At 41.1% G+C, this 26552-nt stretch overlaps 1 protein-coding gene across 1 annotated transcript; it reads right to left on the bottom strand.

The window, feature by feature from the left end:
- Positions 1-15192: 15192 nt before the first annotated feature.
- On the bottom strand, positions 15193-26120 carry spaca4l (sperm acrosome associated 4 like). Its single transcript, XM_064980562.1, has 3 exons — positions 25945-26120; positions 17866-17976; positions 15193-17381 (listed from the first exon to the last, which is right to left on the bottom strand). The coding sequence occupies exons 1-3, from the start codon at positions 25994-25996 to the stop codon at positions 17155-17157; spliced, it is 390 nt and encodes a 129-aa protein (XP_064836634.1). The 5' UTR covers positions 25997-26120; the 3' UTR covers positions 15193-17154.
- Between the last annotated feature and the right edge of the window lie 432 nt (positions 26121-26552).

Here is a 26552-nt window from a genome sequence, read left to right as displayed (position 1 = left end):
AGGTACGGTTCTATTGTCTAAGAATGAAGATTATACATTCTCTGTATTAAGGACTGGTTATTATTTTATACTATACATTATGACTTTATGTATAAATGTGATTGTGTGAGTTCGAGAAAACACTGAGAGAGAAAGAACAACTTGTCAGATGTTGCATTGGAGACTGATCTGTTCCCGTCCTGTCTTTTCACAATACTATTGCAGATCGACTTAAAAGCCAAAAAGACAGCCGTGGTTTTGCTCTTCATTTTTTGGTTCTCCTGTGGATTATATAAAAACCACTACACTTGCTTTTGTGGCACAGTAGATGCCACGCAGGGCTACTGGACAGAAGCTTGAGGATTCTCTGACTGCCGCAGGGTCATTCTGCCTGCCTGTTTCATTACAAATAAAATCAAAGTTCATTTGTCACGTGCGCCGAATACAACAGTCGTAGACCTTACAGTGAAATGCTTACTTACTAACAAACAGTGCAATTTTTATGTAAAAAAATGGTATTTAGGTGAACAATAGATATGTAAAGAAATAAAAAGCTAAAGTAAAAACACAGTGAAAAATAACAGTAGTGAGGTACACTGCACCTTTTTACCAATCATAGATTACAAATGAAAGAATGTCCAGAACAGAGGATCGAGGTGAATAAACTTGCAATAATCACAACTATATGTATCTCACTGTCCGGATGTTATAGATCTAATTCCTTTCTCTGTCACACATGTATGCACCAGGCCTGGGATCAATTACTATGTAAGGTATTTCAATTACATTCAAAAACATTTCGAAGGAAGTATTTGTATATTTTTTGCTATCGACAACCTAAAATGGTTCTTCGGCTGTCCCCATAGGATAACCCTTTGAAGAACCCCTTTTCTGGTTCAAGGTAGAACCCTTTTGGTTGAAAAAGAAAAGGAGAGCCGCACAATCCAGGAGCTCAGACGCAATAATTTAATAACCTAATAACCAACGTTTCAACAGACAAGCTGTCTTCATCAGGGTATAATAACAAACACTGCGGGTCACTAGTTTATATCGTGTCAAAGGACACACACAAGTGTCTGTAATCATGGCCGGTGTGACTTGATATTATTTACAGATTTAAATAGATCATACAAAAAACATAGCATACGATCATAGATACAATTTGGCTGCATAGGACTACAAACATTTACAATGAATATCAAAATCACAATAATCACAACAATGGTATCAGGTCAAAGTCTACGTTGAGACTGAAAGAAGCAATGGTCTTTAAGTAAAAGATCCAGGCAGCCTCTCGTTTTAACAATAAATGGTGTGACGTATTCGATGCCGATATAACGTAGGGACGAAATCGAGAGGTTCGCTTCCAAAAAGTGGGCCGCAACTGGGTACATTGAGTTTTGGCACCTAATGGTGCTACGATGCACCGAGATTCGTTTGTAAGTGCCATTGCACTGAGCGCAGCCATTACACTTGTAGTTTCCATCTGGTAGAGGCGCAAATAGATGTTGTGCAGGGCTATTTGGGGGTGGTAAATCAGAGTTTAGCAATTGATCTCTGAGGTTTCTGCCCAGTGAGAGTACGACCAAGTGAGGGTCCGAAAACACATTACTGATACTGTCATTGGATCTTAGAATGTGCCAATGTTTGTGAACGATTCCCTTAATTTGTTCAGAGCACTTTGAATAGCAGGTGACGTTAGTAAGAACGCAAGAATGCTTCTTTTTGTGAGACTGTCCTTGAAAGAGATCACGTCTCGGTTTGTTTTGAATTTTCTCAATGACAGTATTAATCTGAGCATTTTTTTATCTCCTCTCCTTTAATTTTCTTTGCATCTCAAACATATTTCTGTCGAAATCTGATTGTTTGGCTGTAGGGCAAAGGGAAGCGGTTGACAACTATATGCCCTCAACAAACTGTTACAATCCGTTGATTTTCTGTAAAGGTCAGAGTAAATAGATCATTGTCCTCACACAAATCAAAAGATCAAGAAAACTGATTTGACGTGTGTCAGATTGCATAGTACATCTCAGGTGCTCAGAAAAACATGGAATGTCTGGAGCTGTTTTGCATCACCCTTCAATAGAGCAAAAATTACAGCAATGTATCTTTTCCAGATAATAATGTTGCGCAATATTTTGTTGAAAGGATTGAGAATTTACCTTTTCTCCATGTAACCATGTAAATTAGCATAGTTAGGAGCCGTAGAAGACCCCATAGCAGTACCCTTCGTCTGAATAAGAAATAATTTAGGAACATGAAGTAGCTGTGTGTGTGAGTACTATTTCAGACAATTTTATAATCCATGCACTGGGGGGTAGTTCATTAAGGTTAGGTTGCAGAAGAAAATGTTCCATGGCATCAATACCGCCCTCGTGTGGAATATTTGTGTATAACGACTCAACATCAAAAGTAACTAACAAAGTATTCTCAGGGAGAGGATCAAGAGATTCAATAATAGAGATCATACTGCTGGTGTCCTTTACAAAAAGGAGGGGAGCTGTTCTGCGAGTGGTCTAATGAAAAAGGTAACAAAATTCGATAAAGGGGCTGTTACTGCATCAATAACGCTACAATAGGGCGCCCTGGAGGTTTTGTAACATTCTTCAAAGTATAGAAAGTGGCAATTTTATGGTATTGAATAGCGAAAAAGTTGTGTTCTTTTTTTGGTGATTTGACCAGAACTTAAATACCCACCGAGACAGTAAATATAGTGCTCTGAAATTGGGAAGTGGGGTCACTTCTGAGTTTCTTGAAAAAGGTGTTGTCAAGCAGTTGTCCTTGACACTCATTTACATAAACTGTCTTATCCACGAGTACAATCGACCCACCCTTATCAGCAGGGCGGATAAGGACTGACGTATTGGATTGTAAATCAAGTAAAGCTTGTTTTTAATCTTTAGGTAAATTATAGAAATATACACTACAAGTCAAAAGTTTTAGAACACCTATTCATTCAACGTTTTTTCTTAATTTTTGTACTATTTTCTACATTGTAGAATAATAGTGAAGACATCAAAATGATGAAATAACACATATGGAATCATGTAGTAAAAGTGTTAAACAAATCAAAATATATTTTCGATTTTAGATTCTTCAAAGTAGCCATCATTTTACTTGATAACAGCTTTCCACACTCTTGGCATTCTCTCAACCAGCTTTATGAGGTAGTCACCTGGAATTCATTTCAATTAACAGGTGTGCCTTCTTAAAAGTTAATTTGTGGAATTTATTTTCTTCTGAATGCATTTGAGCCAATCAGTTGTGTTGTGACAAGGTAGGGGGCGTATACAGAAAATAACCCTATTTGGTAAAAGGCCAAGTCCATATTATGGCAAGAACAGCTCAAATAAGCAAGGAGAAACAACAGTCAATCATTACTTTATGACATTAAGGTCAGTCAATACAGAACATTTCAGGAACTTTGAAAGTTTCTTCAAGTGCAGTTGCAAAAACCATGAAGTGCTATGATGAAACTGGAGTTCACCGAGTTCAAGTAACAGACACGTCTCAACATCAACTGATCAGAGGATACTTTGTGAATCATACCTTCATGGCCGAAACACTGGAAAGAAAACACTACTAAAGGACACCAATAATAATAAGATACTTACTTGGGCCAAGAAACATAAGCAATCGACATTAGACAAGTGCTAAGCAAGTGCTAAGCATATGTGGGAACTCCTTCAAGACTGTTGGAAAAGCATTCCAGGTGAAACTGGTTGAGAGAACGCCAAGATTGTGCAAAGCTGTTATCAAGGAAAAGGGTGGCTACTTATAAGAATATAAAATATATTTTGATGTGTTTTACACTTTTTTGGTTACTACATGATTCCATTTGTATTATTTCATAGTTTTGATGTCTTCACTATTATTTTACAATGCAGAAAATAGTAAAAAATAAAGAAAAACCCTTGAAGGAGTAGGCGATCTAAAATATTTTACCGGTAGTGTATGTACTCATGTTTGTTCCAAAGGAGATTATCAACATCTTTTTCAACAAGTCTGAAATATGTCTCAATAGGGTGATTGTGTTTGGCTGGAGGTACAAAATAACTCTTACTTTTAAAAGGAGTCAGAGTATGTGCTGGTGAGCAGCCTACATGTTCAGTTGAAATATCACGATTAGGGGAGCTAAAGTATTCCCTTAAATGGTTGTTTCTTTAAAAAAAACTCAAACATGTCTATGTTAACATCAAAATCATTGCAGTGGTTGTAGGTTTGGTTCCCAAAAGAATTACACCTGGAACCAAAGGGTTCTTCTATGGGGAAAGCCGAATAACCCTTTTTTTAATAGCGGTGTGGAGTAACAACAATGTTGTTGATCCATCTTCAGTTTTCACCTGTCACAGCCATTAAACTGTAACTGTTTTAAAGTCATCATTGGCCTAATGGTGAAATCTCTTCCTTCCTCTCCGGCAACTGAGTTACAAAGGACGCCTGTATCTTTGTAGTGACTGGGTGTATTGATACACCATTCAAAGTGTAATGCTCAAAGGGATATTAAATGTCTGCTTTTTATTTTTACGCATCTACCAATAGGTGCAATTCTTTATGAGACCCTGGTCTTCGTGGTTGAATCTGTGTTTGAAATTCACTGCTCGACTGAGGAACCTTACAGATGTATGTGTGGGGTACAGAGATGAAGTAGTCATTTAAAAATCATGTTAAACATTATTATTGCACACAGAGTCAGTCCATGTAACTTATAATGTGACTTGTTAAGCAAACATTTACTCCTGAATTTATTTGGGCATGCCATAACAAAGTGGTTGAATATTTGTTGACTCAGGACATTTCAGCTTTTCATTCTTTATTTTTTTAAACATTTCAAAAAACATAATTCCACTTTGGAATTATAGGGTATGTTATGTAGTCCAGTAACCTAAAATCAAAATGTAAATTTAAGCCCTTGCAGCCAATCCACTGCGGGGAAAGACTAAGGGGAGAAAAACACTACATGACCAAAAGTATGTGGACACCTGCTCGTCAATTATCTCATTCCAAAATTATGGGCATTAATATGGAGTTGGTCCCCCCTTTGCTGCTATAACAGCCTCCACTCTTCTGGGATGGCTTTCCACTAGATGTTGGAACAATACTGCAGGGACTTGCTTCCATCCAGCCACAAGAGCATTAGTGATGTCGGCCACTGATGTTGGTTGATTAATCCTGGCTCGCAGTCAGCGTTCCAATTCATCCCAAAGGTGTTCGATGGGGTTAAGGTCAGGGCTCTGTGCAGGCCAGTCAAGTTATTTTGCACTGATCTCGTTAAACCATTTCTGTATGGACCTCGCTTTGTGCACAGGTGCACTGTCATGCTGATACAGGAAATGGCCATCCACAAACTGTTACCACAATGTTGGAAGCACCGTATCGTCTAGAATGTCATTGTTGTTACATCTGCTCCTGCCATGCCCTCGACTTCTCATCCTGGACTTCTCATCCTGGACCTCCCTAACCTGCCACCACTCCCCCAGTGCTCTCTCTCTACTGCTCTCTCTGTGTGTATGTGATTGTGTGAGTGGAGACAGGTGTGCTGGAAGCAGAGCAGATTCCCACCAGCTGCATCCTGTTCCATAATCAAGGACCCTACAAATAGTCAGCCCTGCCACTTCCACGCTGCCAGATCGTAGCCTTTACTCAGTCAGTCTGCATTTCTAGCTGTTAGTTCCTGAATCGATTTTGTTATCCTGTTGTGCCTGTTTTCCCTAGCCTCACACTGCTTTTTCTCTCCGCTACAGTCCCATCTGCTGTGACTCTGGTACCCTTCTCCTCAGTCCTGCTTCCCTGCCCTGGATCCTCACTCTAGTGCTTCATTGGATTCCTCTCCATACCTGCTTACCCGGTTCCTAATCTCCTTGCCCTCAGCCTCAGTCTGGATTCCCTACTACCTGCCCGAGATTCCCCTGGACTGCACCCCATCTCCTATCCTACTTTTCAATAAATACATTGGTTACCTATCCGTGTCTCCGTCTGAGTCTGCATTTGGGTTCACCTGCTCCGCCCCGCATAACAATTGTATGCTGTAGCGTTAAGATTTCCCTTCACTGGAACTAAGGGACCTCGAACCATGAAGGTAGCATTCTCCTGGCATCCGCCAAAGCCAGATTCATCCTTTGGACTGGCAGATGGTTAAGTGTGATTCATCACTCCAGCGACTGTGTTTCCGCTGCTCCTCTCCACAGGATCCTCTCGCCTATAGCTGATTTCATGGATGAGCTCTCCGACAGGAATTCAGTCACCAGCTTCATGAGTTTGTGCATGACTTCAAATAGAAGACATGGACCACAGTGAAACTAACAGCTTGTTCTGTTGTTCAGACATCTCAAGTCAAATAAAGTCAAAGTTTATTTGTCACGTGCGCCGAATACAACAGGTAGACCTTACAGTGAAATGCTTACTTACAGGCTAACCAATGGTGCGGGAAACAAAGGGTGTGTGTGTGTGTGTGGAGGTAAGTAAAGAAATAAGACAACAGTCAAAAGACATTTGAAAAAAGATTAGCAAGGCTATATACAGACACCTGTTAGTCAGGCTTATTGAGGTAGTATGTACATGTAGGTATTGTTAAAGTGACTCTGCATGTATGATGACTAGAGAGTAGCAGAAGCGTAAAAAGAGGGTCGCCCGGTTAGTCAACGTGCGGGAGCACTGGTTGGTCGGGCCATTTAGGTAGTATGTACCAGAATGTATAGTTAATGTGACTATGCATATAAGATAAACAGAGAGTAGCAGCAGCGTAAAAGAGGGGTGGGAGGGGGAGGCACACAATGCAAATAGTCTGGGTAACCATTTGGTTACCTGTTCAGGAGTCTTATGGCTTGGGGGTAAAAACTGTTGAAAAGCCTTTTTGTCCTAGACTTGGCACTCCGGTACCGCTTGCCATGTGGCAGTAGGGAGAACAGTCTATGACTGGGGTGGCTGGGGTCTTTGACAATTTGTAGTGCCTTCCTCTGACACCGCCTGGTGTAGAGGTCCTGGATGGCAGGCAGCTTTGCCCCAGTGAAGTACTGGGCCGTACGCACTACCCTCTGAAGTGCCTTGCGTTCGGAGGCCGAGCAATTGCCATACCAGGCAGTGATGCAACTGGATCTCAGGATCCATGCCAAATCTTTAGGCTTTGTCGTGCCCTCTTCACGACTGTCTTGGTGTGTTTGGACCAATCTAGTTTGTTGTTGATGTGGACACCAAGGAATTTGAAGCTCTCAACCTGCTCCACTACAGCCCCGTCAATGAGAAGGGGGACGTGCTGGGTGCTCCTTTTCCTGTAGTCCACAATCATCTCATTAGTCTTGGTTACGTTGAGGGATAGGTTGTTATTCTGGCATCACCCGGCCAGGTCCCTGAACCCTCCCTATAGGCTGTCTCGTCGTTTTCGGTGATCAGGCCTACCACTGTTGTGTCATCAGCAAACTTAATGATGGTGTTGGAGTCGTGCCTGGCCATGCAGTCGTGGGTGAACAGGGAGTACAGGAGGGGACTGAGCACGCACCCCTGAGGAGCTCCAGTGTTGAGGATCAGCGTGGCAGATGTGTTGCTACCTACCCTCACCACCTGGGGGCGGCCTGTCAGGAAGTCCAGGATCCAGTTGTAGAGGGAAGTGTTTAGTCCCAGGATCCTTAGCTTGGTGATGAGATTTGAGGGTACTATGGTGTTGAACGCTGAGCTGTAGTCAATGAACAGCATTCTCATATAGGTGTTCCTTTTGTCCAGGTGGGAAAGGGCAGTGTGGAGTGCAATAGAGATTGCATCATCTTTGGATCTGTTAGGGCGGTATGCAAATTGGAGTGGGTCTAGGGTTTCTGGGATAATGGTGTTGATGTGAGCCATTACCAGCCTTTCAAAACACTTCATGGCTACGGACGTGAGTGCTACTGGTCTGTAGTCATTTAGGCAGGTTGCCTTTGTGTTCTTGGGCACAGGGACTATGGTGGTCTGCTTGAAGCATGTTGGTATTACAGACTCAATCAGGGACATGTTGAAAATGTCAGTGAAGACACTTGCCAGTTGGTCAGCACATGCCCGGAGCACATGTCCTGGTAATCCGTCTGGCCCCACAGCCTTGTGAATATTGACCTGTTTAAAGGTCTTACTCACGTCAGCTACGAAGAGCGTGATCACACAGTCGTCCGGAACAGCTGATGCTCTCATGCATGCCTCAGTGTTGCTTGCCTCGAAGCGAGCATAGAAGTGATTTAGCTCGTCTGGTAGGCTTGTGCCACTGGGCAGCTTGCGGCTGTGCTTCCCTTTGTAGTCTGTAATAGTTTGCAAGCATTGCCACATCCGACGACCATCGGAGCCGGTGTAGTATGATTCAATCTTTGCCCTGTATTGACGCTTTGCCTGTTTGATGGTTCGTCGCTTGGCATAGCGGGATTTCTTGTAAGCTTCCGGGTTAGAGTCCCGCACCTTGAATGCGGCAGCTCTACCCTTTAGCTCAATGCAAATGTTGCCTGTAATCCATGGCTTCTGGTTGGGGTATGTACGTACAGTCACTGTGGGGACGACGTCCTCAATACACTTATTGATAAAGCCAGTGACTGATGTGGAGTATTCCTCAATGTCATCGGAAGAATCCCGGAACATGTTCCAGTCTCTGATAGCAAAGCAGTCCTGTAGTTTAGCATCTGCTTCATCTGACCATTTTTTTATAGACCGAGTCACTGGTGCTTCCTGCTTTAACTTTTGCTTGCAAGCAGGAATCAGGAGGATAGAGTTGTGGTCGGATTTACCAAATGGAGGGCGAGGGAGAGCTTTGTACGCGTCTCTGTGTGTAGAGTACAGGTGATCTAGAATTTTTTTCCCTCTGGTTGCACATATAACATGTTGATAGAGATTTGGTAGAACTGATGTAAGTTTCCCTGCATTAAAGTCTCAGGCCACTAGGAGCGCCGCCTCTGGGTGAGTGGTTTCCTGTTTGCTTATTTCCTTATACAGCTGACTGAGTGCGGTCTTAGTGCCAGCATCTGTCTGTGGTGGTAAATAAACAGCCACGAAAAGTGTGGCTGAGAACTCTCTAGGCAAGTAGTGTGGCCTGCAGTTTGTCACAATATATTCTACTTCAGGTGAGCAAAATCTAGAGACTTCCTTAGATTTCGTGCACCAGCTGTTGTTTACAAATATGCACAGACTCCCAGGCCCTCTGCGTCGCTTCCTTTTGCGAATAATTGGGATGTCTGCCCTGTGGGGTGTTTGGAGAATATTGTGTGAGTCCTGCTTGCTGCTGTTGTTGTTGAAGAAATCTTTGTCTAATCCGAGGTGAGTGATCGTTGTCCTCATATCCAGAAGCTCTTTTCTTCCGTAAGATATGGTTGCAGAAACATTATGTATCAAGTCATTTACAAATATCGCGAAAACTCCCACATAATAGCACAATTGGTTAGGAGACCTTAAAACGGCGGCCATCTCCTCCGGCGCCATTTTCATAGTCAGACTCGTTTTATTTTATTCCATAGTGTAAACGTCTGTTCATAGCAGACACTGTTGTACTATTTTTCAGAAATATCTATATTAAGAAATATTTGTAACTACACTGACACTTTACAGTGCAGTATAACTGCAGTACACTGCAGTAGTTATTCTGCAATTACTGCATCCAAAATACCAGTCGACTGCAGTCAGTGTTGTGTTCGAGACCGAAGGGGGACAAGGAGTCCGAGACTGAGTCAAGATCGAGATCAGAAAAAGTTATATTCAAGAGCATGATTGTAATTTTGTCAACTCACAACCATAATAAGAGTTCAAAATATCCAGTATTGCTGGGTTCATATTTCAGAACATCATATGGATTCTTTAAACATTAAAAATAGTGAAAAAATGCATGCTGAAGGAAAATAGAGCCAATCCGCTAATTATTACTAACCCAAACACAGTGGGGAACAATGGGTCTTCTACGCCTTCAGTGAAGGGTTAAGGATTCATAAAAAAACGGATTATTATAATAATAATAATAATAAAATTACTATTTTGGATGATTTTCTGATTTAATCTCTGCAGTTTATCTTGGAATGGAAAGGGTTAACACTGAAGAGAGAAAAATATCCAATCAAGATTCTTTGCTGGTCTCTGGGGAGATAAATCTAGCCAGCTAAGTCAGCCATTGGCTCGGCCATCAGAAGCTAGATAAAGGCATCTGCCATTCAACTGTATTAGGGCAAAAATGTGACAGCTGAATCAACCAATCACATTTTGACTTAATGGGTGGGACCGTTTTTAAGAGACTTATGGAAACTTCTGCCTTCTTGAAGGCCAACAGGTCACTGCACAATAGCGAGCAGTAGTTTTCCTACGGTCGAGCTAGCTAGATTTTGTTGTCGGCTACTTTTCAGCGGCTGCAGCAGGTGTTATCAAAAGGATGTTGTTGCTAATTTGTTAGCTTCTCCCTTTCAAGAATACATTTCTGTGTTTTTTATTGCAGCAAGCTTGCTGTTGTTAGCCATCTCTTTCAAAATAACTTATGTTTGTAAAACATTGTTGCATTTAAAGCATTTTAGCAACATTATATCTTATTAAAATCTGGTCATATACACCCCCAGGAAGAAAATTACATCAATAGATGCGCTAGCCTATTAGCCATGTTATGACTGACTGTGATCATTGCCCTTGCTAGTTTGATTGTATTGACATTCCCAGCCTTAGTTACATTTGTTAGTTTTTGTCCAGAATGAAGGTTTACAACCTGATAGCAATATATTTTGGACTGCCAATAAATGTATTGGTGAATTATATTAATCATGCATTGGTGAATTATATTAATCATGCATTGAACTGCATCCATCTATTCTGCCAACAATGCCTTTGTGTCAGTCATGGAACGCTGAGTCAAATATAACCTATTTTTAAACCTCTTGCAAACTTGGTTTTGTAGCATATACTGGGAATTTGATCATTTTGACTGATATTAGGATTGTCTGTTTGTTTCATATCTGCAAAGTAGTTAAAACACTGTCAGCTTCTTTAAACTTTAGGTCACCGGTTAGTTTGTGTGCTAAACATTAAATGTTTTTTTCTAATGGGAAGTAATATTTGTACATTTCTATTGGGAATGCTTAATGGTTGTGTTTTTGTATTGTTATGATTGGGACCTACTGGCTTATTATGTCCTAGTGAATAGACTGCTTATCCTTTAACATCATGCTGTGTGTGACACCTGTCTTTCCATCGGTATGAAGTGGTGTAATGGTGCCTGGAGAAGTGGGTATATTAACATTTTGCCAACAAGTTCCCAAACGGCCCGCCCATCGAAGGAAAGTCACTTTGAAAAATCCCGTGTCTTCCTATAAATCACTTAAATCGCTTAAATCACACTTTTGTATATAGAAAAATACAAAAATGTGATGGTCTAATTCCACAACAATGCTTAGCCACAGAAATCTGATACAGTGGGCATGTTAGCTCCTGGCTCCCCAGTGGGTGGGCCTCTGTTCACCCAGGCCTATCCAAGTCTATGCCCCTGATGCAAACAGCACATGACAATTGCGCATCACAAATAGCCTACTAATCCAAAACACTTCAAACTAAACTTTTTCAATAGATCGTTTGCATACCCATTGCTGCCTTAGTTAGCATTTACTGGTAGATGTCATACATTGAAACGTCTTTCCTACCCTACCGGCATTCTTCTGTGAACTGCACAATCTTGCTGCCTGCAGATGATATTCTGCTGAAAATATATTTAACGTGCTTTGTGGTTGTGTAGGCTACTTTGTACATGATTTCTCTATTGTACTATACCTCCACTACACTACTTTGATACGCATCAGTAGGGATTAAGAAGTGAGTATAGGCAGTGGCGATTTTAGCATGTAAATCTTGGTGGGGCAAACTCAACAACAAACAAATGTAGATGCATGCTAGCAAAGCAACTACACAACATACCACAACACTAAACAATAGAGTAATTGCACTATAACAGTGACAACGGTGCCCACAAACTGTTAGAGCCTAAATAAATGTCACGACATCCACCAACGTCGGTTCCTCTCCTCGTTCGGGTGGCGTTCGGTGGTCGGGGTCACCAATCTTCTAGCCATCGTAGATCCACTTTTCATTTTCCATTTGTTTTGTCTTGTTTTCCTACACACCAGGTTCTAATTTCCCTCATTAAATGTTGTGTATTTAACCCTCTGTTCCCCCCATGTCTTTGTGTGGAATTGTTTATTGTAAGTGCTTGTGCACATGTTGACTGGTGCGCGACGGGTTTTGTACCCATGTCTTGTTGTTCTTTATGACGTTATTTTCTGCAATTAAACTGCTCCGGCTATTACCTAGTTCTGCTCTCCTGCGTCTGACTTCCCTGCCACCGGTTACGCACCCCTTACAGTAAATCTGTCCCAATAGCCGAGTCTTGACACCTTACCACTGCTACACCTGGCTTTCAGCAGAGCCTTGTCTGGTAGCGAAACAGTTAATTCAGCCTCATTCAGCCTCATTAAAAAAACAGCTGAAATGGCTGACTTGCTAAAACAGATGTGGTTTCTACTGACAATTGAGATGTACAAACTATGGCATAAGGGGACAACGAGCAGATAAGAGTCAATCCGTCATTTCGATTATGACATTAATGAGCGAGCTAGGACGGACGTAGTCAATATAACTATTTGTTCAGCACTTTTGAAATGTACAGAGACAGAATTCAAAACATGGGCCGTTCTTACAGTATTCTCCCTGTACATTAAGTCTGAACCATAGGATAAATGAAGGGGGCATATAAGCAGACAATGAAAGCTCTTACAATATTTGATGGTGACATTTCTCTAAAACAGGCTACATGTGCACCACCAAGTCAGAACAGTAGGCTAAGTTATGAGGGGAAAAGGGACCAAATTATTAGGGTGAGGCACATGGGCTACTACATAACATACACCTAAGTATACTTTAGCTAAGAAAGTAATACTGTCTCCCTGACATATTACATAATTTATGCAGCAGCATACAATACATTTTTGGACTCACCTTGTTGTGCTGTGCTCACTTGAACAGGAAAGTGGTGCGGCAGTCTTTTGTGGGCAAATTTTGTCATCAGAATTTGTCATCAATATCTGTCATTCTCTGGATTTATGGTGCTTTCAAGATAACTGGGAAATCCAAAAAACAAGGTTGAATCATAATGATGTCATAAATCTTCAGGTTGGAGCTCCAGAAAGAGGCCTGAGTTCCCAACTTGAAATTCCGAGTTGGATGACCGTTCAAATCTTATTTTCCCAGTCGGAGCTCATTTTTTTTCTGAGTTCCCAGTTGTCTTGAGTTCTAGTTGTTTTGAAGGTGGCAGAAGTCATGTTGGATTCACAGCCTGGCCAATGTTGAATGTTTATCCTTTTAAGCTTGGAAAAGAGACCTTTAAACCCAGACTTGGACCACACACCCACTCCTCTGAATAGCAGGCTAGTGATTGCTTTGCCATGCTTGCAGTTAGCCACTGATTCCTTCCAAACCACTCATTGCTGAAATTGCAATTTCCAACTTTTTGTATAATGTTTATGTCCAATAGCCAATGAGCACTGATACGTTTTATCTATCATTTCTCTTCATTATTTCTCTTTATATGACAAGGATTAAAAAATATGTGCCAGTAGATTGTCAACTTGATTCATGATGATGAATACTAGCTTGCTAGCTAAGATTTTGAAAGTATGATGTTGACATGATCAGTCCAATCAAAGTTACTGTAGATATAACGTGATTTGACTTCATTTTATCTGTGGCCAATGACCTTGAGCCTTTATGGATGGGCACTTCTAATGTAACTCTATGGCAGCACCCAAGTGCTTGAATTTTCGAGCTCAACTGTAGATTTTGCGGTGACCTAGTTTTCCCATGAGTGACAGAACACTGAGCCAATAACGACGCAACTAGAGAACATTACCAATCCCTACGCTCTGCCCCACCTGCCTTGAATGACCTGTTGCCACTGAGTATATGCAATGCCCACAAAAAAAGTGGGCATACTGCTTACACCTCATTATAGCCTTCACTACACCACAGGCCCTTTTGTGTTTCACAAAAAGTGAGCTCTCTCACTTGAGTGTGCTGTTATGGTTGCTGTCCTTTCAGAATGAGGAACCGGTCACACACTGAAGGTTCGCCACTGCTCAAACATGTCTATATGAAGGCTGTTAAGATAATGTATTCATGTTTGAAGAATATTTGGCGAAGCAGTTTTATGCGCTGACCAAATGGAAGTTCTACTCTGCTGGTCTCAGAAGATGTTAAGCCCTCACTGTCCGAGACCGAGTAAAGACCCTATGTAAGTACAAATGCATCTGACACCGAGACACTATGTAAGTACACATGTATCTGACACCAAGACAAGGCCGAGACACTATGTGGTCTCGAGTACCACAACACTGACTGTAGTTACTGCACTTTTACTACAATTTCAAAACTGCAATCGTATTTTGCAAAGGATACAATCAAGTTATGAAAAACGACTGATTTCAGCTCCAAAAGAATAGCCTGCAATTACACAGAACAATGTTTATTTTATGTGACTTTAGAGCACCAGTCTGCCTACACTAGTCGCTGCTCAACATTCATCGTAAATTGTGGAGTTGCGTTTAATCTAAATTACGCTATCAAAAAAATAAGTCTGCATCCCGTCAAAAGATGATTTTGCCATGTCCTATTGCAGCCGAAAGCACATTTTCTATCCACCTATTTGCGAGTTAGGGTAGGGTGTAGGCCCCAGACGGTTGCAGATGGGTTATTATCAATACTAATACTGGGTTATTAGCAAATACTGCTTGTACTTGACTACTGAACACATAGGCATGTTATAGAAAGTATGAGGCATGTGACAATAGAAATGTTTTGACAATGTTTTCACCAGCTTTTGAATTGGTATGAGTGGGCACTGGAGGGGAAGAAGGAAACCTCTATGTCCTGCTAAGCCACACATTGAGGAATGGTTTGGTTGGGAGTGGGAAAAACATGACACCAATAGACAATAGCAAAGCATTCAGAAGGCAGGGGATTTTGTAGAAGTTTTAAACATGTATTGAATTCTTTCAAACTATTTTGCAGCCACACAGAGTATACACATTTCCAGTTTAAAGGTTTTACAAGCAAAAAAGTGATCAGATATATCTAAATCAGTCAACCCATTTACCGTTAGTACACGGCTAACATTAAATTAGTACACAGTTCTTCCCAAACAAGGAAATACCACAGACAAATCTCAAATGAACCTAGAAAAGAATCCCAATAAACATATAGCACTTAAAAGCTTTATTTAACTCTATATTGATACTGAACAAACATATAAACGCAACATGCTTCAATTATTTTTTTAAACTGATTTACAGTTCATATAAGGAAATCAGTCAATAGAAATAAATAAATTAGTCCCTAATCTATGGGTTTCACATGACTGGGCATAGGCCTACCCAATTGGAAGCCAGGCCCAGCCAATCAGAATGAGTTTTTTTCCCCACAAAAGAGTTTTATTACAGACAGAAATATTAGTGTTATCAGCTGTCCAGGTTGCTGGTCTCAGACAATCCCGCTGGTAAAGAAGCCACATTCTCTAAAACAATATTGGAGGTGGCTTATGCTAAAGAAATTAACATTACATTCTCTGGCAAACAGTTCTGATGGACATTTCTGCAGTCAGCATGCCAATTTCAAAACTTGGGACATCTGTGGCATTTTGTTGCGTGACAAAACTGCACATTTTAGTGGCCTTTAGTCCCCAGCTCAAGGTGCACCTGTGTAATCAGCTTCTTGATATGACACACCTCTCAGGTGGATGGACTATTTTGGCAAAGGAAAAATGCTCAAAGAGGGATGTACACATTTGTGCACAACATTTGTGAGAAATAAGGTTTTTGTGCGTATGGAACATTTCTAGGATCTTTAATTTCAGCTCATGAAACATGGGACCAACACTTTACATGTTGAGTTTACATTTTTGTTCAGTATACATTCTAATCTTACCAGACAAATACAATAATTACTTTAGGCAAGAAGGAATTCAATTCAATTCCTAGTCAACACAAGTTGAACCACATTGTTGTTTGCCCTTTCTAGAGTGAGATTGATGCCTTGTTCAAAACAACTGAAAAATAGCAGGTCAAATCATGACATCAGTGATCTTCTGGTCAAAGTCTGAGCTCTAGAAAGCGACCCGAGTCAGAATTCCAATTTGGATGATCGTTCAGGCAGATTTTTCCTCAGTTGGAGCTCGCCCCCCCCCCCCCCCCAGAGTTCCCAGTTGTTTTGAACGTGGCAAGACAGAACAGTCGAGCATTTGTCCCTCCTTCCTTTGGTCTAGGTCAGGTGTGGGTAATTCCAGTCCTCGAGGGCCTGATTGGTGGCACAGTTTTGCCCCAGCCCCAGCTAACACACGTGACTCCAATCAATCTCTAATCAATTTTATCAGCTGTGTTTGCTAGGGATGGGGGGGGAAAAGTGTGTCACCAATCAGGCCCTCGAGGACTGGAGTTGCCCACCCCTGGTCTAGGTCATCACGTAGCTCAAGAATGGGGGCAACATGAGGTCACATGGCAATTGCATTATTCATCGTAAACTGAGTGATCAGTAGAGCTCCCCAACAGCAAGTGGGGCTGGATAATGGGAGAATTAACAGTGAACGTCAATTTGAAATAGTGGTTAGAAATAAGCATTCGTAACTAACAACAGAGATAGAAAATTGTCTGTTAGCTGAGCTCCCTATTGAAGATCAATGAATTGTCAGTATGAACAGTCATTGGTTATATAATGCTGACTGACAGATTTCCATCCCACTAAAGTGTCTGAAGACATCTGCTCAATTATGTTAATAGAAACTTGCCAATTGTACGTGAGCATTCCATACAAAATAGTTTAAGTTCAATGCTTTCCATAAGTGCAACTGAATAAGGGTCTGTGTGTAAGCTAGTCTGTGTTTGAACAACTGCATTTCCAAGTGAGCCATAAAACAAATTGAGAAATTTCCAGAGGCATCAAGGACAAATCAAATTCTTTAATAGAAATCATTTAAAAGTTTAGCTGGTATATGGTACACTTTAACAGATGTTTCCTCCTTGGCTCAAATTATACAAAAGTAATGCAGTTCTTATACACACAGACAGATTGGTGCTAATGTTTGATTTGTGGGTGTGTGAACCATCAACCTACATGTATATCAACCTCTGCATATGTATGTGTGTAGGTCACACAGAGGGATTCACCCCTTTACACCAGGACTTTGGTCATGAAGGCAGTGGACAGGGTGGCGAGGGCCAGGGGCAGGATGCTCATTCGGGGCAGGCCCGGGGCAGTGTTACACAGGTCCGTGTCACAGCAGGCCTTCGTTATGTTGTACACTGTGTGGTTGGAGCTGGTAGGGAAATATGTTGTGGCCGTCTTGTTGCATTCATTCACATTCAGGCAGCCTTTCATCTTGATGTCCACAACCGTAACTGTGGAGGAAAAGGAACACAGAAAAAACTGAATTACTTAGGCTTTGTCGTGCCAAACGGCACACACAGTAAGGCCTCTTAAATTGACAAACTATGAAACGCAAGTTGTTTTTCATTAACTTTTGCCGCAAGACAGAATGCTGGAAAGTGACATTTAAGCATCTGCAAAAGGAATATTTGTAGCTTGTCTTCCTTCCTTGTTTGCTTCTGAAGAGGACAGAGGCACTATGGGGTGTAAAAACATACTAGCCAAAAAAACCCACTTATATTCAAACTTGTCTTTTCTTACCAACACTGATTTTGCTGATAGCTGCTTTGAGGAAAGTTCTTACTTGCAATGACTGCAATATGTGTTTATCTACAGTACCTTAGTTGAATGCACTGACTAATTCGCTCTGGATAAAGAGTCTGCTAAATTACAATGTAATTATAAGACACATATGAGCTATCTATGACTGGTGTCTGCTAGGCCTTGGGTCCTTACCTGCTTTTCCGACACCGCTGAAACAATTCTCCCCGGCATTGCAGTCAACTTCGGTGGTGTAGCACATTTTCCAGAAGCCCAAGTCACATTTGTAGCACTTCAGAGCCTGGCCTGGGATAACGGAGATGAAAATAAATAAGCAATATATTACCATATGCCATTCTACAAATTCTCTTCATGTTCAAGTAAACATTCTTGTAGACAACTCCCTTGAACGCTTTGTTGATGCAATCCTACGTCATTGGGACAGTTTGTCTCTAAACATGGGATGGGCCAAACAATGGTTTAGCCAGTTGACATTCCCCGGTTTTGCGGACTGTGCACTTTAGTGGATGAGAAGCACAACCTGCGCAAGTTTTTATGATGTTAGTTCATAGAAGGGCATAGTTGTTTGACAATTTGTCCACTTCTCAAAATACAGGGTGAATGCTTTGAGTGTAGCCTTCCTTAGCTCTTGATAGGGACACACAAAATGGCTGCTTCCCAGTTAGTGCCACTCCAGACAGAGAACCAATTGGGTCATGGAACTACCCTTTGGCCCCATAATTTTTATTCCCTTTATAATGAGTAGTTTGGTGCTTTTAGGGGGTGGAGGAGGAACGGTCCGCCATAAACAAAATAATTAACCGAATGACAGTGAGACACATAAATTCAACCAATTAGTTGCAAGATGGAAAGTCCCTGGGCAAGTTCTGACTTCTTATGCAAACACTACAGACACTCCTAAAGGAGTTAAATACCTGCCCATGAAGTCGTATTTGTGACAAACTCATCCCATGACTGGATCCATCATGGAAAGGCATACGTTTATAGGTGACGTGCACACATTGACACATACAGTAAATACACCATTTTGTTTGTTCCTTGTTTGAGTAAAGTTACTCAGTCCATTTGCATTCATGCCATTCGAGTGGTAAAGACGTCGTCATGGGACAATTCTACAGAACAGCATAGCTGCCATTTTAAATGAGCGACGCATATTGGTCACATTTAGATACCAACTTCATTTTTAAAAGAGGGAAAACATGGCATGGCCTTCAGTTATGAATGTCTGGTTGACAACAAATAATCTAAGCAATTTGTGATTGAGCCAAGGAACATTGAGCTGCTTAGCAAGGTTGTAAAAATGCCATGCCAACGCCTGACACCCCCCCCCTTCCCCTCCCAAAAACTGGTTTCGGTCACACCCCATGGAAAAGGAGTTCACAAGTGACTCGGGTTAAAAAGAATGCCACTCCTGTTCCAAACAAACAAGTCATACACTGAACAAAAATATAAACGCAACATGTAGTGTCGGTCCCATGCTTCAGGAGATTAAATAAAAGATCACAGAAACATTCCATATGCACAAAAAGCTTATTTCTCTAATTTGTGCACAAATTTGTTTACATCCCGGTAAGTGAGCATTTCTCCTTTTCCAATATAATCCTTCCACCTGACAGGTGAGCCATATCAAGAAGCTGATTAAACAGCATGATCATTACACAGGTGCACCTTGTGCTTGGGGACAATAAAATGCCCCTCTAAAATGTGCAGTTGTGTCACACAACACAATGTCACAAACATCTCAAGTTCTGAAGGAGCCTGCAATTGGCATGCTGACTGCAGGAATATCCACCAGAGCTGTTGCCTGAGAATTGAATGTTCATTTCTCTACCATAAGCCGGCTCCAACATTGTTTTAGAGAATTTGACATTACGTCCAATAGGCCTCACAACCGCAGACCACGTGTATGACATCGTGTGGGCGAGCAGTTTACTGATGTCAACGTTATGAACAGAGTACCCCATGGTAACAGTGGGGAATATGGTATGGGGAGGCATAAGTTATGGACAATGAACATAATTGTATTTTATCGATGGCAATTTGAATGCACAAAAATATTGTGACGAGATCCATCGTGAGTCCCATTTTTCCAGTGGATGCATATCTGTATTCCCAGTCATGTGAAATCCATAGATTAGGGCCTAATACATTTATTTCAATTAACTAATTTCCTCATATGAACTGCAACTCAGAATAATCAATTAAATTGTTGCATGTTGCATATTTTTGTTCAGTGTACATTGAGTGCATCCCCACAATCCAACCAAATGACTCACATTGATCACATGTAAAGAGGGACGCAACAGAATCTCTGTCGGCTTGGGTGTCCACTTATATCAAAGACTATCATTATGTGATCTTGCAGACATCAATTCAGCTTTAATGTAACTTTGTTTAACAAGCATTGTTTACCCGAGTAGCCTGCTCTCTACGTATAAAGTAGAAAATATATACACATGCACAGAATGTGGTCTGCACATGCACAGAAGCTTTGGGAACTTTAGTCTGGTGGACTAAAGATCCCAAAAAAGTAATTGCCAAGTGATCTGATCATTCAATCAATGTTTGATTTCCATTCTTTAGGTTCAAATATCAAATAAGGTGTCCTTCCGGGAAGGACAAATACATCCTTGAGAGAACGCAGATGAGTAAGACATGCCAGCGCACAAGTAAACTTCCACTTGTCAAACACCCTCCCACTCAAGAATGCTTTCACCAAAATGTATTGAGGCTGCGTTTACACAGGCAGCCAAATTCTGATATTTTTCCACTTATTGGTCTTTAGACTAATCAGATCAGCTCTTTTGACAATAATCGGTCAAAAGATCAGAATTGGGCTGCCTGTGTAAATGCGGTCTAAGTGGCGGTTCCCGATACACAGATGAAGTTTTAAAAAGCTATTTTAAATGGAGAGTCTATTGACCACACTTTTTAGTTCAGGAATAGGTTTAAATCTGCTTGGGAAACCGGCCCTTAGAGTGAAAACAATCAGCAGTCATCCATCAGAATGCCTCTTCCCCTACCATTACATACAGGCCAACATCACGTAAATGAGTCATGACATGATGCACATTTCTCCGTCAGCCTCTGCCTGAGGGTTTGGGGCCACGCCTTGACCTTATCCCCTTCAGAAATCCTGTCAAATCGGTTCCCTTCGCAAATGTCACACCACCAATCTGTCACCGCCTCATACACACACACACACTCATACAGGTGAAACAGGTGACAGTCAGGTTTCGCAAACAAAGCTGCCTCTTGGCTTACACACTTGGCTGTACTCTAGCCATAACAGGTAATTTACAGAGGCAGTGAGGGGTTAAGTTAAGGAGGAGCGCCCAAGCCTTGATTGGGTAATACGGAGCACGGGGAAATGAGTCATACGGATTAGGGGGATGATGTTCACAATTGGTCTCCACCATCTCTCATTATTGTTACCTTTAAGAGGACTGAGGACACGGTGCCCATTGAGTATGAATGAACAGTTGCTCATACAACTCACGCAAAAAAAGCTACAAGATAATTATCCTGTGGCCTATGACTATAAATGTGTTTTGCTTTTGTGCAGACCACACATTGTCATTGGAAATGTTCTTGATGATGATTATTAACCCTATGATTTGTGTTATATGTACCACATAAGGGGAATCATTATTACATGGACAAAGTGTGATGCCAACATAATTACACACAAGAGACAACTATTTGAGGACATTGGAGTCATAGGGAATTTGCTGGCCTCTAGCAACATTCAAGCATCCTTTAAAATTCCCCCACCCAAAAGAAAACTCCTGGTGGGCTTATGCAGTATAGCGGGGGGGGGGGGCTGACCTGACCATCAGTTGTATTGTCCCCTGTACAGTCCCCAGGCAAATATACACTGAGTGTACAAAACATTAGGAACACCATCCTAGTATTGAGTTGCACACCCTCTTGCACTCAGAACAGCCTCAATTCATTGGGGCGTGGGACTCTACAAGGTATCAAGCGTTCCGCAGGGATGCTTCCCAGAGTTGTGTTAAGTTGGCAGGATGTCCTTTGGGTGGTGGACCATTGTTGATACACAGAGGAAACTTTTGAGTGTGAAAAACCCTGCAGCATTGCAGTTTTTGACACTCAAACCAGTGCGCCTGGCACCTCTACCATACCCTGTTCAAAGGCACTTTCATCTTTTGTCTTAAATCATTCAACCTGTCCCCTCCCCTTCATCATTGAAGTAGATTTAACAAGTGACATCAATAAGGGCTCATAGATTTCACCTGGTCAGTCAATGTCATGGAAAGAGCATGTGTTTCTAATGTTTTGTACACTCAGTGTATGTTTTTGTATATTGTCTGGTGTTGTTTTTATGTCCTGTAATGAGTTTTTACACTGGGGACATACTGGTGGTGGAATTGGAAGGAACAGTAACATTATTAACAAAGAAGTTGGGTATAGTGTATTTAATGAAAGAACCAATGCTGTATTGTGTAATTGGCCAAATAGGAGAGCAGATCAAGTTACTCTGTTCAACTGGTTTCAGATCAGGGCCCATAACCACAAAGCCAAGTACCACAGTTCAAATCAGACTACTGTTGCACTCTACAGTTCACTCACTGCAACTACGTCAAAGGAATTTACAAGTTCATTATGAGACCCCATGATGATGGGAACCATGGATACCATAACTGGGATTCCAAAACACCAAACATTGGTCAAAATGTATTTCGATGAATCCTCTTCAAAGTAAGGCATTTGTGTTGGGATATTGATATGCGAAACAAGTCTTGATACAGATTTCTAAAAAATAATACTAAAGTTGTCCACATGCTGGCAATGTTGCCTGATAGGACACACCATTGCAGTCTCTTCTAACCAAGCGCCTGGATCAGAAGTATTCAATGGGGATGTTAATAAATCAAATCAAAAAGGTATATTTGACAATTACAAAATGCAGTTGTCAAATCAGATCTAGAGCCATTCTTCACAACCGTAATTGAGCAAACACGTTTTACCTTGAGGGTAGTCAGTAATATATACTAGTTTTACTCCATAGTGTCCCTGAAAGGTTTAAACTAATGACTTCCTGTAAATCGCCAACACCTTCCACCCACAAGGCTTAGGACCAAACACCTAACCTTAACTGCTTTCTTAATGTCGCTGTCACAAAATTAACACTAAATTGCAAAGTTGAGTTCAATCTAACTGAGCTACAGACAACTCCCTTTGGCCTGCTCTCCACGCAGTATACTAAGAGGCTCATTAACCTACACATCAGCCAAGTGATTAGAGTCACGTCATCAATGTAACTGGCCGTGAATCAAACCTTTGACACCAGGGGTGTATTCATTAGACAAAGACCCTAGCAAACAGTTATAAAATGTTTGGAAATGGAAACCGTTTATTCCAATCTGAGGTAGGCCCCTCCCCATTTAATTATTTTGGCTCCTAGGGAATACACCCTAGGAGCCAAAACTGGGATACGAGCAATGCTGTCGGGGTACGCCCATTAAAAATGTGATTCACATATAAAAATCTATAATTTTTAATATATATATATTTTTTTTTTTAAATAAAAAAATAAATGCCTTCACATTTTCAAACAGTCCATTTATATTTTCCAACGGGGCTATACATTTGGGTGAGGTTCTCTCGCCTGAGTAGACTCGTTTCACTGCCAAAAAACAAAATAAAATCTAGTGTTCAGCGAAATAACAACAGTCAAATATAGGTAGCATAGTCAAATAATTAACATCCAAATCACATTAACTGTTACTCTCTTGTGGGAATTCCATTAACAGTCCGTATGTAGCCAAACGTAGCTGCTGCTCATTCTGTTTGCTCGAAAATTGATAAATGGTTAAAAAAAATTAAGGCCCACATCCAGAGACCCATACCAGCTCTACAGGCTGGGACAATGCTAGGGGAAAAGGCAGAAAAAAAACTATACGGACAATGACTTCATCAAACAACACTTTCACGACGCATCAGTGACACGGCAGAAGATTTTGAAACAATTACTTAGCATGCAAGCCAGTGAATTCTATGCATTTACAGCTGGAGGAGTCAGACGTAGCGGGCCTGGCACAACTCCTGGTATATGTCCGTTACATTTCTGGGGGGTCAATTAAGTAAAATATCCTCTTCTGCATACCAGGACAACAGGAGAGGATATTTTTAAAGTACTGGACAGCTTTGTGTCATCAGATAGACTAGTGGTCAAAATGTGTTGGTATCTGTACTGATGGTGCAAAAGCCATGACAGGGAGACATAGTGGAGTGGTAACGCAAGCAGATGCTCCCGACGCCACTTGGGTACACAGCAGCATCCACCGAGAGGCTCTTGCTGCCAAATAAATGCCTGACAGGTTAAAAGACATTTGAGCCACGACAGTGAAAATGGTTAACTTTGTTAAAGCAAGGTTCCTGAACTCTCGTGTATTTCATGCACTATGCAATGATATGGGCAGCGCGAGATATCATGATCTGAATCTAGGATTACAGGGACTCTCCGCAACTATATTCAACGTGCGGGACAAAATTGAGGCTATGATTAAGAAGCATTAAGAAGCTGGAGCTCTACTCTATCTGCATTAACAAGGACACCGGTATTGCCATCATTGTTTGATTTTTTTGTGTGCAAATTAACTCAATTTTACGGACAATGTCAAATGTGATATAGCGAAGCACCTGAGTAAGGTGCGCAATTACGCAGGTACTTTCCCGAAACGGATGACACAAACAACTGGATTCGTTATCCCTTTCACGCCCTGCCTCCAGTCCACTTACCAATATCTGAACAAGAGAACCTCATCGAAATTGCAACGAGCGGTTGTGTGAAAATGTAATTTAATCAGAAGCCACAGCCAGATTTCTGGATTAGGCTGCGCTCAAACTATCCTGCCTTGGCAAATCACACTGTTAATAAAACACTGATGCCCTTTGCAACCACGTACCTATGTGAGAGTGGATTCTCGGCTCTCACTAGCATGAAAACGAAATACAGGCATAGCCTGTGTGGAAAATTATTTAAGACGGAGACTCAATACAACACAACATTGCAGAGTTATGTGCATCCTTTCAAGCACACCCTTCTCATTAAACTGTGGTGAATTATTCACATTTTTCGATGAAAAAAATAAGGTTTTATATGTAAGATAAAGAGCAAAATTATTGGTTATTGTTATATTATTATTTGTGCCCTGGTTTTATGAGAGCTCTGTCACTTCCCACAAGCCGGATTGCGACAAACTCACTCATTCTTATGTTTAAGAAATGTATCATATAGTGTGTGTGTGTGTGTGTGTCAGGCTTACAATGATGGCAAAAAACAACAACATTTGAGAGTATGCTGACCCTGGTGCTAGAGGGGGTACGCAGCTGGTTGAATGTTGAAGGGGTACGGGACTATAAATAGTTTGGGAACCACTGCCCTAGAGCACTACACTCAGAATGACATACTCTCCAAGTTAATGGCCAAAAGGGGAAGCCAGCAGAACTACATTTTCTCATGTCTTAGTTTCACTAAAATGATTGGTTAGGGAACCTACGCAAACGTTCTATGAGATCGTGTTCCCGAAAATATTTGGTAAAGGTCATGAGGAATACATATTCACAATTCAGGAAGAACTCAATCGAGGTCAACTGCAGAAAATAATATAGTAAGGGTGTGGCTTGAAACCGAAGATGGGGACAACGACTTGTTTAGCGGAACTAAGTGATCTCAACTATGGGCCATACATTAAGGCAAGAATAATAGTTTAGTCTTTACAGTTGATTATTCTGAACCATGCGCTCAGAAAGTTCCCCCAAATTACATAATGGTTTCCCTACCCTCTAAACGGTCTGTGGACATGAGTTTGTATTGTAACCTGCGTATGGGAGAAACTCAACCTTCAACTACAAACACAAGGCTGCGTTTACACAGGCAGCCCATTTGATATATTTTTACACTTTAATTGGTATTTTGACCAATCAGACCAGTTCTTTTGCCCATAATTGGGCAAAAGATAGAAACACCGGTTTAAGACGTCCGCATTTTCTAATTGGTTGTATTCGGGTGTAAAGCTTGCCTATTTATATGATAAACTATAATGCCTCTTTAAAATACATTGAAAGTATATATAACATTCGAATTGTGAAAAAAACGAACATCATTGACTACCCAACTCATTACAATCGTATCAAACATTTTGTTTTGACTATCAAAATGATAGGCTAACTAAACAACGATTGAAATAAGCAAACAAATACAGTTGACAAACAATTGTATCTTACCAACTGAAAAACACAGGCCAACTGCGAAAATGCTGAGAAGAATTCTGTTCATCTTGGAAAATTAAAAAAAAAATATTCGGTGTCGACAACTTTACCAGAGTTTTTTCCGTGCCGCTATAAGGACAGTTAGCTAATGTGATCAAACATCTAAATTCGTCACCAACTCGCTATTTATGATCTCCCACCCATTTTCACAGACACGTCACCGTTATCCTATTCAACATAGAACTGTCTGGGCCACGTTCAGTTGCTAAACGTTCTTGAACGTTGCCGATATAAATTCCATCAAGAGAGCGGACCCACTGAGCACAGACGTAAAGCCAATTCAACCTGTGTCAACATGCTAGAATAGATCACTGTCTGAAGTTGTCTGAACAGAAACGATCTTCCTCCGGCACTAAGAGAAAACACAATTATTTCCGTTATTGGCTTGGCTTCTGCAATGCAAGATTGCTATTCTGTTTTGTTTGCTTGTTTTCCTGGTAACACATTGGGCACAAACTGGTACAATAACGTTGTTTCAACGTAATTTGTCAACTAAGTGTGACGTGGAATCTACGTGGAAAATACAAAGGCTTTGAAAAGTCATCAATTTAAAACATTTTTTT

Source organism: Oncorhynchus masou, chromosome 12 (assembly GCF_036934945.1).
Source record: "Oncorhynchus masou masou isolate Uvic2021 chromosome 12, UVic_Omas_1.1, whole genome shotgun sequence".
NCBI classification, from domain to species: Eukaryota; Metazoa; Chordata; class Actinopteri; order Salmoniformes; family Salmonidae; genus Oncorhynchus; species Oncorhynchus masou.
Note: the sequence above shows the minus strand (reverse complement) of the source record. Positions and strands in the feature narration are given on the sequence as shown.